Here is a 13,331-nt window from a genome sequence, read left to right as displayed (position 1 = left end):
TGGAGCATGGACCGTCCTCGTGATGCGCTCAGCGCGGGCTCCGCTGCAAATAAATAAGTAATCGCCCTAAATGGCCTTTCCAAAGTAGCGAGAGCTGGAGCACCAGGGTGCTCAGCAGTCCTGGGGAGCAGATAAATAAATGAATCAGAGCTCGATGCCTTTGTGGGAGGGCTGCTCGGGGCTCACACCGCGGTTTTTATCCTGCTCTCGTTGCAAAATAACCAACCATATTCCAATCCATCTGTAGCCTCATGAATCACATCAGCTACGGAAGCCAGCATCTAACAGGGACATCCTTAATGGGAGACAGCCCTTTCTCCCAGGAAGAGAGAGACAGGAAAAGTATCAAAATTAATGTGACTGGTTTGGAAACGAGCAGCAGGTTCCTCTCCTCTGAAGCATGCAGGCTAAGGAAGAAAAACAGGTGGACTTTAATGCACAACTGCCATGGAGTGATTTGTGTGTAGCCTAAATCTCCTCCTCCTCCCCCTCCCCAAGCCCACCCTACTTATAATGCTGATATAATAACCAGCCCTGGCTGGCAGTTTGTGCTGTGGAGCAATCGGCACAAGTGCTTCTGCTGCACTGCTAAAACCCTTTGGCCTGTAGCCTCAGCATTAATTGATGCTACAGAAGCAATTCATTGTCCTCAATGCTCTCCCTGGGATCATCAATTAAATATCTCCCCACCTTGGCAAGACCTATGATCATAATAACAGGACTGAGCAGTATCAAGATACAGCTGGAGGGAGAGGTAGTGGCTGTTCCTGGAGTGTGGTGGGGTGCAGAGGGCTGGGGCAGTGTGGGGACATGGAGCTGAGCCTTCCTGTTCCCCCTTACCTGAGTATCCGGTCAGAATTGGAGCTGGTCTTTGCAGGATCACCAGACTGGGTTTGTTGCTTTTCATGTGATTTGGCTAATTTTTCAGCAGCAGCAATGGGGCACCCAGATAAACTGTGGGATTTGGTTGGGGTTTTTTTGTAGGAGAAGAAAAAGAGACAAGGAAACCAAGCATGAGGAATGAGCACAAAAACCTTCATTTCATACACCCAGAGCTACATCGAGCCTGTGAGAAAAATGTTTGCTTCCTCCACACTGAACAAACAATAGGACAAATTCACCTTTCACCTCATCAACACAGAATCATGGAGTCATGGATTGTAGAATGTCTTGGGTTGGAAAGAACCTTAAAGCTCAACTCATCCCACCCCCCCTGCCATGAACAGGGACACCTTCTACTCTCCCTGGTTGCTCCAAACCCCATCCAACCCAGCCTTGAGCACTGCCAGGGATGGAGCAACCTCTACCAGGGCCTCACCACTCACACAGGGAAGAATTCCTTCCAATCCAACCCTGTCCTCTGTCGTTTTGGAGCCATTCCCCGTGGTGCCACCCCGTGTAACAAGGCAAAGCTGGTACCTCCTGTGCGTGTTGCGGTTGCTGTTGACGTGACCCTGTCCTGTACACCCGGGCGTGGGGCATTTCAACACGTTCTCGTGCATCGCCAGGACTTCAGAGCCAGAAGGGGAAGGGGAGAAGGGAAGGGAAAGAAAAACAACTTAATAAAAATCAGAGAGAAAAAGAAAAAAAAAAAAAGAAAAAAAATCATCAAGCCTTGTACGCTGGTTGGAAATCAGGGAGTTGAAATGCTGTAATTAGAGTTTGCAGAGGGAAAAATAAAAGATTTACAAGGCAGCAGTGTCCAGGTCAGCGCTAGATTAGCATCTCTGCACAGAGCCTGGGCCTTCTCCTCAATTTCTGATTGCAATCCAGTTCCCCCCATCCAGCCCCTCCTCCTCACTCCTGCATTGGAACCAGGTCTCCAGTTTCAGGTAGTTTTAAGTGATTGAAGTCGTAGCTCTGCTTTTATCCTTAGGACCAGTCTTTGTTTGATTTTCATTTTTTTATTTTTAATCTTCAGGATTATTGCTTCCTGCAGTGCTGACCTTAAAGTAAAGAAAATAATTTGATCTGCAAGCTTTTATAAAGCCCACAGCTTGTGTTAGTTATTTATTAATATTTTTGCTTGCATTCCAGCCTGTGAAGATAACTGTACTTTCTGCTTGTTTCTTCCAGTTCTGTGTTTATGTCATGCCTGCAACCTTTGAAATTACTGATAAGGAAGGGCTCCTCTTTCTTTTGGTCTATTATGCCATTATCATAAACGTACAACATTGATTTTTTATGTATCTGTACTCAGAAAGCTATTTAGGATGCTGGTAGAGAGGTGGAAATACAATCTCTCTCTGTGCACATGTATATACAAAAATCTGTTATGAGGATGATAAATATTTTCTGTAGAATAGGTGAATCTTGTTATAGCACTTTGGGAATTTTGCCGTGGCTAGGGCCCAGGAGACTCAGCAATCCTGGACATCCTGAATCACTCCTCTTTTTTTTACACGGCAGCATTTTTGGACAGCAAGGAAGAATTTTTCCCAGCGTGATGTCCTGAAGTAGGAAAAATATGCAACTTCCAGTGTAAATATGGGCATTGCTTAACACACCTCTGGAGGTGGGCAGATGTTTTTAAAGCCCCTCTCTGATTTTCAGAGATGGGATCTTATTCTCCACAGGATGGTGCTAAAAATCCTTTAAGAAGTACAGGACTTGCAAGTAAATCCCCACCATGTTTCCTGTGATTACTGATAACACTTTGGTGGATAACAGCATTCAGGATCAACTTGGAAAAGCACCATCCCTTGCCAAAAACTCTTGTTATGCTCCAACGAACAACATCAGACTCATTCTAGGGATTCAGTCATAAAATTCAAATCATTTGAGAAATTCCCCCACAAAAATTAGGCTCCAGAGTGACTGAAGCAGCCCTTGGTGTGCCACTTGTACTCACTCTCGGGGGGGATCCTGTCCTTGTGCGGACAGCCGGAGAGGCTGCGGTGGTGAGGGTAAAGCCCCGTGACGTGTCCAGTCCCATCGCAGCCAGGAGTTGGACATTTGATTTCTCGCTTCTCAGGTCTTGAAGGATCTAAGGATTGTGGGGAAAGGGCAGAGGGAAGCAGGTTTTTAGTGGATTTGGAGGGAGAAAAGTGGAAAGAAGTGCTGAAGATGCTTCTCTCCATCCTTCCAGTCAAGCAGGGTCTGGAGGTTTTTCTCCTGGAGTTGGAAGCACAGCACTGGAATCTCGAAAATTGAAATTGGCAAAGTGATTTGAGGAACTAACACAGCTCAGAGCACAGAGATACTCACAGCAACTGAGCAGGCAGCCTGGCTCACAGCCAGGGAATGCTGAAGTCCCTGCCCTCGTGTTTCTGTGGCCAGAAACCACTACTTTAAAACCCAATTGGATTTTAACCAGCCCTTCTGCTCAGGCTGAGATTTTCAAGGTTAACTGACAATTCAGCCAGGCAATTCCTCTGCTCAGAGGGAGGAACCCTCGTGATGGCATAGAGGACACCACAATTTTATGCATTCACTGTTGACATCAAGGATGTCCCCATCACTCTGGATATAGAGGATTTGTGATTGAATTCCCCCTGTGGGCTGTGAACTCCCCCACATCAGCCTAATAGCCTGTGCTGAGCAGACTTCAGCTCTTCCACCAGGGACGGGAAGGAGGGAGATTCACAAAGGTTTGTCCAGTACCTTTGCCGTAGTAGCTCTTCCGGATGCTGTCCAGCGGTTTGTTCTGTTTGTCCTCCACCTGGAAGTGCTTCACGTGCTCTCCTGGCAGCCGGCTGGGCTCCCGCACGATCTTCACCTGCTCGGCTTTCAGGGCAATGGCTTGTTCCAGCAGCCCCAGGTTGCCCCTGGTCATCATGTCGTACATCTCCGACTCGTCGGTCACGGCTGATTTCTGGGAGCGTGCGTCGTCGTCCTTGTCGTCATCCGACCGCACCTCCACGATGACTGAGTACTCGGGCTTGGGGCTGAACTGCCCTTCACAGTGGCTTTTCTGGGGGTCCTGAGAAGTGTGAGGAGCTTCCTCGCAGATCACTTCAGGAGCCATCTCCTCCTCCTCTTCCTCCTCCTCCTCTTCCTCCTCTTCCTCCTCCTCCTCCTCATCCTCTTCCTCCTCTTCCTCCTCCTCGTCATCCTCATCGTCATCATCCTCCTCATCCTCTTCTTCCGCGTCAGCCTTTTCCAGTTTGCAGGACTCCTCTCCGTTCGCGTCGTCCCGGGGCTCCGGACACAACTCGCTGCTGCGCTCGCTGGTGACCTCGATGACCTCCTCCGCGTCCTCCGTCTGGATGATGATCTCCTTGTCACACTCCTCCTCCACCAGCTCCTCTCCTGCATCCTCATGGACCAAATGCACCACATTGGACGCTGGCTTGGAGCCCTGCAGCTCTGCTTCGGGCAGCTGCCCTTCGATGGCGAGGGTTTCCTCTGCTATTTGGCCCAAGTTTAGGAGAGAGTTGGCGATTATTTCTTGGTAGCTGCTGTAGTTGGCCTTGCTGGGCCCAGATGTACTTGTTGCTGTGTTTTGTCCATAGTGGGTTGATTTTGCTGGGCTTCTCTCTGAAGGGGGAAAGAAGGAATAGAAAGAAGGGAAGAACAAAAGATTGAAAAGAGCAAAAAAAAAAAACCCGAGGAAATGAGAAAATGAGGAAAATAAGAAAGGAGTAAAAGAGAAAAGAAGGGGGAAGAGAAAAAAAAGAGGGAATAAAAAAGGAGGCGAAGAAAGTAATTATATAAACTCATAAAATACAACTTTGTCATATTTAAACTTAATTGAAACCAGAGCCTGGCAGTTCTACCCCTGGAGCAGCCTAATTTATTGAATTTGGGGATGGCAGGTAGAAAGAGGATTTCCATATGGAACTTAGATGCACCATCTTCCCACTGCCTCCCCTGCTGCCAGTGCTCCCAGGCTGGGGCTCCAAAACAGTGAGCAAGGCAGTGTCAGGACCCCAGCTGAAAATCTATGTCCCTTCCCATGTCCTTTTCCTGCCACTCCTTTGCTCTTGGAGAATGGTCAGATCTGTCCAGGAAGGAGGATCCTGCTGAACCCCTCATGGCACCTGTGTGGGACCCTGGCTGCCTTCCTCACCCCACAGCAAGCTCCTCTGTTCTTTCCATGGGTCTACCCCTAGGGAACATCCCTGATGGAAAATCTCTCACTTTTAAGACACTGGAGGCACTGTGCGTTCTCAGCTTAACCAGAGCATTGCCACTGTGCTTCTACCCAACAATGGGTCCCCCCAATAACTGAGGGACCCATCCTGTACATAATTCAGGGGAGCTATAACTCCTTTCTTCATTGCAGAACACAGCTCCGCAATCAATAATGATAAAGCACCTTCTGCTGCCTCGGGGCTGCGGGTCTCCTCCTGCTCCATCACCTCTGCCTCGTCCTCCTCCAGCATCCCCTCAGACTCATCAGAGCCAGACTCCTCCTTGGCCTCAGCCTCCTCACTGCCATCACTGTCCACGTTGTAGCCTTCATCCAAGGCCAGTTTGAGTGGATGGGATTTCCTCTTCGACACCAGATGTTCGGCCTCAGCATCCTGGAGTTTCCTCTTCTTGGCTAGAGGGCAGCTTTGTAAACTGCAGATGGGATCAAGGAGTAGAGAGGAAGCATTGCTGAGTGAGAAAGGCCTGGCTGCCTTATCCCAACCAGTTAGGCAAAAATAAGTGGAACAAATACACAAAAACTATCAAAAAAATTATCCAGCACCCCAGATTTTTAGCTGCTTTAACCCTCTGTGGCCAGATGTGCTCTTAGACCTTGACTTTGTGTAACCACATCAACTTTATTCCAGAAATCAGTACACAAATGCTGGGATGTGGCATCCCAGAACTAATGTTGGTGATGAGCACCATGAAACCAGGCATGGGATGCAGAACCAGCTTCTGGGACACATCCACCAGCTGCTCCAATTTCAGAATCCATGGGGTGATGAAAACCCTCAGCAAGGCTTGCATGGCCTGCAAGACAGCCAGTGTGTTCTCACTTGCCTTCCCCACCCATAAAGGCACCAGGCAGACCCAAATCTCTGCCCATCAGCAGCTCCCACCAACCCCAGACAGCTGACTCAGACACTTTTGGCCTATTATGGGGTCTGTAGGAAGGCTGCTGTGGGTCTGGAGAAGTAGATCCCCCCAGGATCCCTTAGGAACTGATGGTGAGCCAGAAACAAGAAGATTTGGGGCAGACAAGCTGGGTTGCTGCTCTGAACCAGACTTTATCCAGTGAACACCTGTCTTTGGGTCTGTTGCTCACATTTTTCCATCCCCAACCCCTCCAACCCCACCTCACCTTCTGTGTCTCGCGTACTTCCCACGGATATGTCCTGAGCCATTGCAGCCTGGGGTTGGACAGCTTGGGAGAGAAACAAACAACCATCAGGAACAGCAAGAGGGCCAGCAGAATTAATTAGGATTGTATAAACTACACTCAGTTAAACAGGTCCTGTGCCTGAGGAACAAGCTAACTGTGAACAGGAAGCTAATTTCCTTCAAATGATTCCGTTTGTCCCTTTGAAATCCAAGGGAGGACAGGAGAGAAGCCTTGCAGTTTGCTAAAAATTAATGGAATTACTCACCCCATTTAATTAGATGAACAGTTCGCTGTAGTTTATGAGTATGTTTAATTAAAGATTTGCATGTGTGAGAGCAAGCTTTTAAAGGCAGACAGCTACTGCACTCTGCCTCCCCGCTGCTACACTCCAGTTTTCTTTTTCTCAGGAGGAAAACATGGGGTTTTCCCTTATCTGGTGGCTTGTCAGGGAACTGGGGCCACTTACAGTAAGAAATGCGTATGTTTTAGGGAAGAGCAGACTGGGATTTTATCAAGGAGGTTTTTGCCTGTCACACTGGATGGAGATCGCCAGGACTAAAATCCTCAAAACCTTGCTTTTGGGGGAATGGATGGGGTTTAGGTGAGCAGATCTCCCAAAACCCTGCAATTTTTTCCTGCTGCTGTGCAGGAGGGGATGAGTTAAAGGCTTGCAGGGAGCTCTGAGCCTGCTCACAGCCACTGCTGCCTTGGCTTGAGCATCCCTCACACGGGACCACGCGCCTCCCCTGCAGGGGTAATTAGTCCCAGCTCCAGGAGCTGTAAGGGCTCCAGATAAGAAGCATTAAAGCAAACATTTTCTGGCAAAACCAGATTATGGCATTGATTATAGGATGCCCAAGTGACTTGCCTGATGTCTGAGGAATCCTGGAGTCGTGTAGGATTAATAACCTCATTTAGCACTGTATCACCCTCAGCCTGGGAAGCTGGAAGCGCTAATGAAATCTCTTGATGACAGTGCAAAGGGGGAAGGCATCACCAGCCCAGAGGGGATCTGGCCAGCCTGTTATTCTCAGAGTAAAAGACACAGGACAACATTAAATAGTACCAAGTGCCAAGTCAGGCTTTAGGGACTCAGAGTTTCTGATCTCAGAAGAGTTCAGCCCTTGCAGAAGCTGAGGAGGGTCTGGCTGCACTAATGGGTGCAGCAGCTCTGTGAGCACCGTGGGTTTTTTGTGGTTCAACTCCCTAGAATACAGGTCAGATCTTTGTGTTCAAAACCTATAAATCAACCCAAAACTGGGGCAGGACAGTGCTGCTGAGCTGTCAGGAGGGTGGGAATCCAGCAAAGAAATGCTGAGGGGGCAATGGTGACACCACATCCCCTAAGGGGACACATTGCTCTGGGGAGGTGGAAGCTGCACCTCATGGCTCCTCCAGATAAGCCCCCTCCTCCTGCTGTCCCCTTTTCTTGTTCCTGGCTTGAACCCGTGGTGATGCACATCCTCCAAGGCCATCTCCTGTGGAATGGCTCCCAGCTCTTCAGCATCCACACCAGGGGTCTGACCTGGCAGCACAGTGTCCCTTCTCCAGCAGGACACTGAGGTCATGGGCAACAAGATCTCATCCCACTAACACATGCAATTGGAAGAGGAAGCTTCCCTCTTCGCTGTTATGATCTAAAAGTCTGTTTAATTTTAATTGCCCTTAGGACTGACTGAAGCTGCTCTGTCCCAAGCAGCCCCAGCCACACTTTCAGTGACTGCACACCAAAAAGGAGAGCAGTGTTTATGTCACCAGTGACTTGCCTGGAAAAGGCCTTATTCAATAGCAAACAAGAGCAGCTCTGATGAGGATGGTACAGGCTTTTATAAGTTCCCCTGTATCAATTAAAGTGGATTACCCATCACTCCATTTTTAATGTGCTTAAATGAAGCCTGCAATAAAAAGTATGTAGGAAAGAGACAAGTGGTTCAGCATCGAGGTTTGCCAAAGCAGGTGCCGATTTGGGATGTTTCTGGCTTCACTTTGTTGATTTAATGCCTTTAAAAAGCACCAGCACAAAGGTGATGCTCTACATGCTCTGGGCCAGGCTTTCCCTCCCCACTCTCCGTTGGGGAGTTTTCGTGTATTTTGGCAAGAATCCCGAAAGGGGAAACGGGCTTCGAGGTCTATTAAAGCAGCTTTCCATCCCTCAAGAGCCACCACACCGATCAGCTCTCCCCCTCTCCGCAGCCTTCATCTGCTTGACAAAAGGGCTTCTTATTGTTATGCAGACGATGCCCTGCTTCCAATTAGTCGATTAATCGTCCAGTTATTCAGGCAATTAGGTGACAGCTGCAGAGATGGCTTTGTGGAGCACTCTGTCCTGCCCCTTAGATATGTCACCTGCTCCAATTACCACCTCCACTCAAGTGTTCAGCAATAAAAGTTGGAGAAGCGGCATGCCCAATGCTGGCTCCTCCCGGCTCTCCAGAGTAATAGGAGAGTGGAGGAGCAAAATGCTCTGAAATGGGGTTGGTTTAGGTCCAATTACTCTTTGACACACGAGGGAGGCTGCAGGGAGAGGCAGCCCCTGCTCTTGAATGCCTGTGCAGCTAAAGGCTCCTGGCATAAGCAAGGTTTAGTGGGAGGTTACAGGTGGGGAGGCTGATACATGGAATGAAAGCTCTGCAGGGCTGCAAAGGCTCTGCTCCTGCTCTTTTGGCTGCTGCTGTTGGCATCCCAGCACTGCTAAATGAACAGAGGTGACTGAACAGATCACAGGGGGGCTGAAGGAGCACCCAGCACCAGAAGAGATGCGACAAACACGTGGAAAAAAACCTCTGTTTAGTAGGATGGTGTTCCAAATGATCCTGAAACACAAACTGTGGGCATTAGGTTTGACTGGGATTTAGATCTGGGCTGGGACACTAGTCTAGTGTGATTCATCCAGAGCTTCAGATTATTTCTGTAACTCTTGTGATTTCTCTGGTGTGTTGTCAAGTGGGGACTTGGAAACAACCACCAACAGAAGCCCCCATCAAGACCCCATCAGTCCTGCAGGTTTGCTTCCCTCACCCAGCTTTCCCAGCTGAGGGGTTCCTCTCAAGCCTGTCCCACCCTGTCCCCCCTATCCCTCCCATGGGCAAGGGGAGCAGGGTCCTTACCTCACCTCCTGGCCGATGAGCTCCGTGGGCACTGGGCAAGGGGCAGGATGCAGCAATGGAAACAAACAGCAGGTCAGAAACCAACAGAGGTGCCCAGCCCACCCAAGACTGAAACTCTCCTGCCAGCAGCTGGGTTTGTGTTTCCTCCCCAGACACCCCATTTGGAAAAGAAAGGGCCAGTCTATCCTGTGCATGCCAGCCTGTGGTAAATGATAATCCTGCCTTGTAAATCCTCACACCTGTGCTGATTTTCAAGCAGGTGAGTGCACATTGGCCCCGTAAGGAACTACCTCTCTTTGAATTCATGATGACTTTGAAGTCAATGGAACTATTCTACATGCATGTAACTCAAACACTTCTAAATAAAGACCATGTTTTCTCATGCCTTCATCTCTCTTTTTGCTTTTTAAATCTGCTCATCAATTTTTTGTCTTTCACAACTGTTTTCCTGCAATGGCTGCATTCACCTCTATAACACCAGCATTTTTCTTCTCTCCCTGTCCCTTCAGACTGATGCAGGAGCCCCTGACATTGCTCAGACATATGGTAGGGATTTGTGACTTGTGGTATAGGGTAAACAAGAGTTTGTAGGATTTTTTGGGATTATTCCCTGTTTGTGAATAAGAGGGCTTCTCACTGCTCACAACAAGAACACACAACAACTTCACATTGCAGCTGAAACCTTACATCCAGCCAGGAATCCAAATAATCAAGAGGAAAAAAAAATCCCTCAGCACAAGTCTAAATTTGCCCAGGCTGAAAACCATAACACGTTTGCTCAATTTGTTTGAGCTAATTGGGTTTCCTGGGATCCAGCTCCCGGTGGGATGACTCACAAGCTTCAACAAACTGGAGGCAGTGACGAGTCCCAGGGTGCAGGCAATAAATTACCTTTTCACATCGAGAAACCCAGATTCAAGTGTGGGGAAGGCAGGATGTGAGAAAATAAATAGAATCAGGGCACTCTAATTTGCAACCTGAACGAGCACCTTTGTGTATGTGCAACAAAGCAGTGAAATCCAGATATTCAAGCTCAGTTCAACACAGCTGGTAACATCTGGGTTTGGTTTTGTTTTGAAAAGGTGCAGGTGCTGTGAAGAGCAGGGAGGAAGGAAGGTGAGGACAAAAGGAGGGTGGCCCAGCCCAGCTGTAGGATGAAGCTGCAGTCCCTGCAGCCATCACACCTTTCCAACCTTGTTGGTTCCTCACTTCCAGCCACCTTTGTCACTTGTCACATCTACAGCCACCAAAAAGAATCAAAAAATAGAGAGGCCACTCTGTAACCATCACACTTGGCTATGGGACTACCTGAGGTGACACCCTGGGCTCTGTCAGAGCCTCTCACCTCCTCCCAGGGAGAAAGCATGCAAAGAATTTCAGGCTTTTTTTTAAATTTTAAACAGGAAATAAATCACAGTCAATCTTTGCATTAACCAGTTGTTTGTCCTCCCATCCCTGCCGCGAATGTCCCATTTGCTTCTTTAGCATGAGCTACTTCTGCCAGGCACTCTCAGATGAGAGACTTCAAAGCTGCTGGCAGAGTGAGCCTGATGAAAGCCCCAGGAGCTGATCTGAAGCTCCAGTGATTGCCATCCCCTACAGCAAAGCAGGCACAGGGGCTAATTTTCCTTATTTACTTGTTATTTTCCTTCAGCTGCGTATAGAGAAAGAGGGTTAAACATCATAAGGGCCAATAAAGTTTTGTGAGTGGGATTTTTGTGGGTTTTTTAGACAGATTTCAGTGAGGCAGGGGTAGTGAGCATAACTTGAAGAGTTAAACCTGAACTTGAAAAACCAAAGGCTGTTTGGAACAAGGAAAGTGCAGGAGTTGAGGTCTGCACAGGCCAGTGCTCCCACTCACCTCGGAGAGACTTGGACCGAGTGCGTGCTCTCTTATCGTCATTTTCTAAACTCATCTGCAACAGAAAGAAAAGCATCATTACTGAAAGGCAACCCGAAAATCATCATTAAAGGACAAGCTCATATGTGGTTGTCACTTTGTGCAAATACTTGGGTGTCTGGGAAAGCTTTCCTGTGTTTTTGAGATGGAGGCTTCCTACCTCAATGCTATTGTTGACCCACAGTGCCCAGATTTAGCAACTTTAAATTAATTCCCACATTCTGGGACACAGGAAGGACTTTGTCGAGTAGCGCAGGGAGACAAACACCCAGATGTGTTGGCTGTGCCTGAGATAGTCCTTGTTAAGAGCAGAACTGATTTCTCTGGATTTGCAGCACAGAGCTGCTGTGAACACTGGGATGGAATGCCAACACAGAATCAGAAATCCCTGAATATGTGTCTGAGCTGATCTCCTGCCTGAAAAGGGCAATTTTTCACAAGTGCCCTAACGAACAACCTCTCCTCTCTGCTTAAATTTGCCACAAAGAGGACTGCATCTAAATAACTCACAACGTGGACATCAAACACGAGGTCTGCAGGGAACAGGGGCATGAATAAGTAACACTGGGGACTTCAAAGTTCTGGATATTAATTAAACATCACCACATGCCACAAGGTAGCAGGAGTCTGAAGTGCAGCCACCTCTGGGGTACAGCACCTTTGAAAGCAGGCAGTGCCTGGAGGTGGGAGCAGGAAAGCAGGGCCCTCCATGGCATGGCACAAAGATGTGGCTGGAATAATATAAGTGGGATTTCATTAAAGTTGTCAGAGGAGCAGCTGAAGAGGTCAAAGAACTGTTTTACGTCTCGCTCTTGACACAGATTCTCTCTCTGCAGGCAGGAGTGTCTGGCAGTAATTGTCAAGGGGGAATGGCAAGATCAGGGTGTGAGCAGGGCAGGGGATCAGAGCCTGGTAGGGAGGAGACAATCTGGGTTTTACTGCAGTGTTACCATGTGGGGCATTTCCTCCAAAATGAGGTGAAAGAACCATTTACAAGCTGGATTTGACATAATAAAAACATCTCTCTTCGGAATATCCTCCAGGCCCAGTTAGAGAATCCCTACAAGCACCCTAAAAACATCTTGATGAATGCTACTCCCAGCTCCCAGCAGAAGGGCCAGAGTTCCTCACCCTCAAAGGAGGCACTGCTTGGTGCTTTTCCTGAGGTTTGGGGGCAGCAGAGAGGGAGGGAAGCTGTTGGGGCAGGCAGGGAGAGAGGACCAAGATCCCCAGCCCTTGGGGCATCACAGCAAAAAACCCTCAGAGGAGGGATGAAGTTTACCCCTCTCTCCTTCACACTGCCCCTTTTCCAGAAATTCAATGTTAACATGCAATGATTTGTTAGATGGGCATGTTGGAGAGGAAAGAAGGAAAGATTTAAAAAAAAAAGAGATGGGGGGAGGTGAGGAGAATCAAAACCTGGAGCAATTTATGCATCCTGTCAGCATTCAGCTCATGGCACGGCAGTGCTGTGCTCCACGTTTATTACAATCTCCCCAATAACACAGCAGACAATTACTATAATTTGTATTTTTAAAGCCCTGGTTCCCTGCAGACCAGTGGCTCCTGTTTAAAGTGTGGAGAGGAGCAGGTGTCACAGGGACTTCATTACATTTATGAGCCTGGTGCTGCTGCACGCTGCCACCTTGGATTGCTGGGAGCCTCCAACCAACAGGAATTGCAGAGATTCTTTCTTTTTTCTCTCTCTTTTTTTCCTTTTTTGATGATTCTCTCAGGGAATTGGCGTGTGTTGGGGTAGTGACCTGGCAATATGAGTTTCCTGCAAAGTGGCAGAGGAGGTCAGGCTGTGGGAAGAGCAATGGGTAGTGCCTGTGAGGGGCCAGATCTGGCCAAAAATAGAGGGACTGGGACCCACATGGACAGGAAAAGCAAAGCAAAATTTCATTTTTCTTAGCCAGGTGGCTGGGATGGGCTGAAGCTGCTCATCTGTAAATAGAGGAGATCCCATTTCAGGTCGCATTTATCTTTAGGAGTTAAATATTGTGTGAGCTGGCATCCAGGCTCCTCACTACACCACAGCACCTCAGAGCAATTCCTGCCATTGCTTCCCACTCCTCTTTCA

At 48.3% G+C, this 13,331-nt stretch overlaps 1 protein-coding gene across 1 annotated transcript in view; it reads right to left on the bottom strand.

The window, feature by feature from the left end:
* MYT1 (myelin transcription factor 1) overlaps positions 1-13,331 on the bottom strand; it is a 56,430-nt gene that overhangs the window by 20,723 nt on the left and 22,376 nt on the right. The window contains exons 3-10 of the mRNA XM_079322058.1: positions 11,210-11,264; positions 9,349-9,379; positions 6,221-6,283; positions 5,261-5,508; positions 3,604-4,479; positions 2,852-2,986; positions 1,420-1,510; positions 841-954 (exon numbers count right to left, since the gene is read on the bottom strand). Coding sequence (XP_079178184.1) covers positions 841-954; positions 1,420-1,510; positions 2,852-2,986; positions 3,604-4,479; positions 5,261-5,508; positions 6,221-6,283; positions 9,349-9,379; positions 11,210-11,264 — 1,613 coding nt within the window. The remainder of the gene's footprint in view (positions 1-840; positions 955-1,419; positions 1,511-2,851; positions 2,987-3,603; positions 4,480-5,260; positions 5,509-6,220; positions 6,284-9,348; positions 9,380-11,209; positions 11,265-13,331) is intronic.

Source organism: Erithacus rubecula (genome assembly GCF_903797595.1).
Source record: "Erithacus rubecula genome assembly, chromosome: 18".
In the NCBI taxonomy this organism is placed as follows: domain Eukaryota; kingdom Metazoa; phylum Chordata; class Aves; order Passeriformes; family Muscicapidae; genus Erithacus; species Erithacus rubecula.
This window is presented reverse-complemented; position numbering and strand designations above follow the sequence as displayed.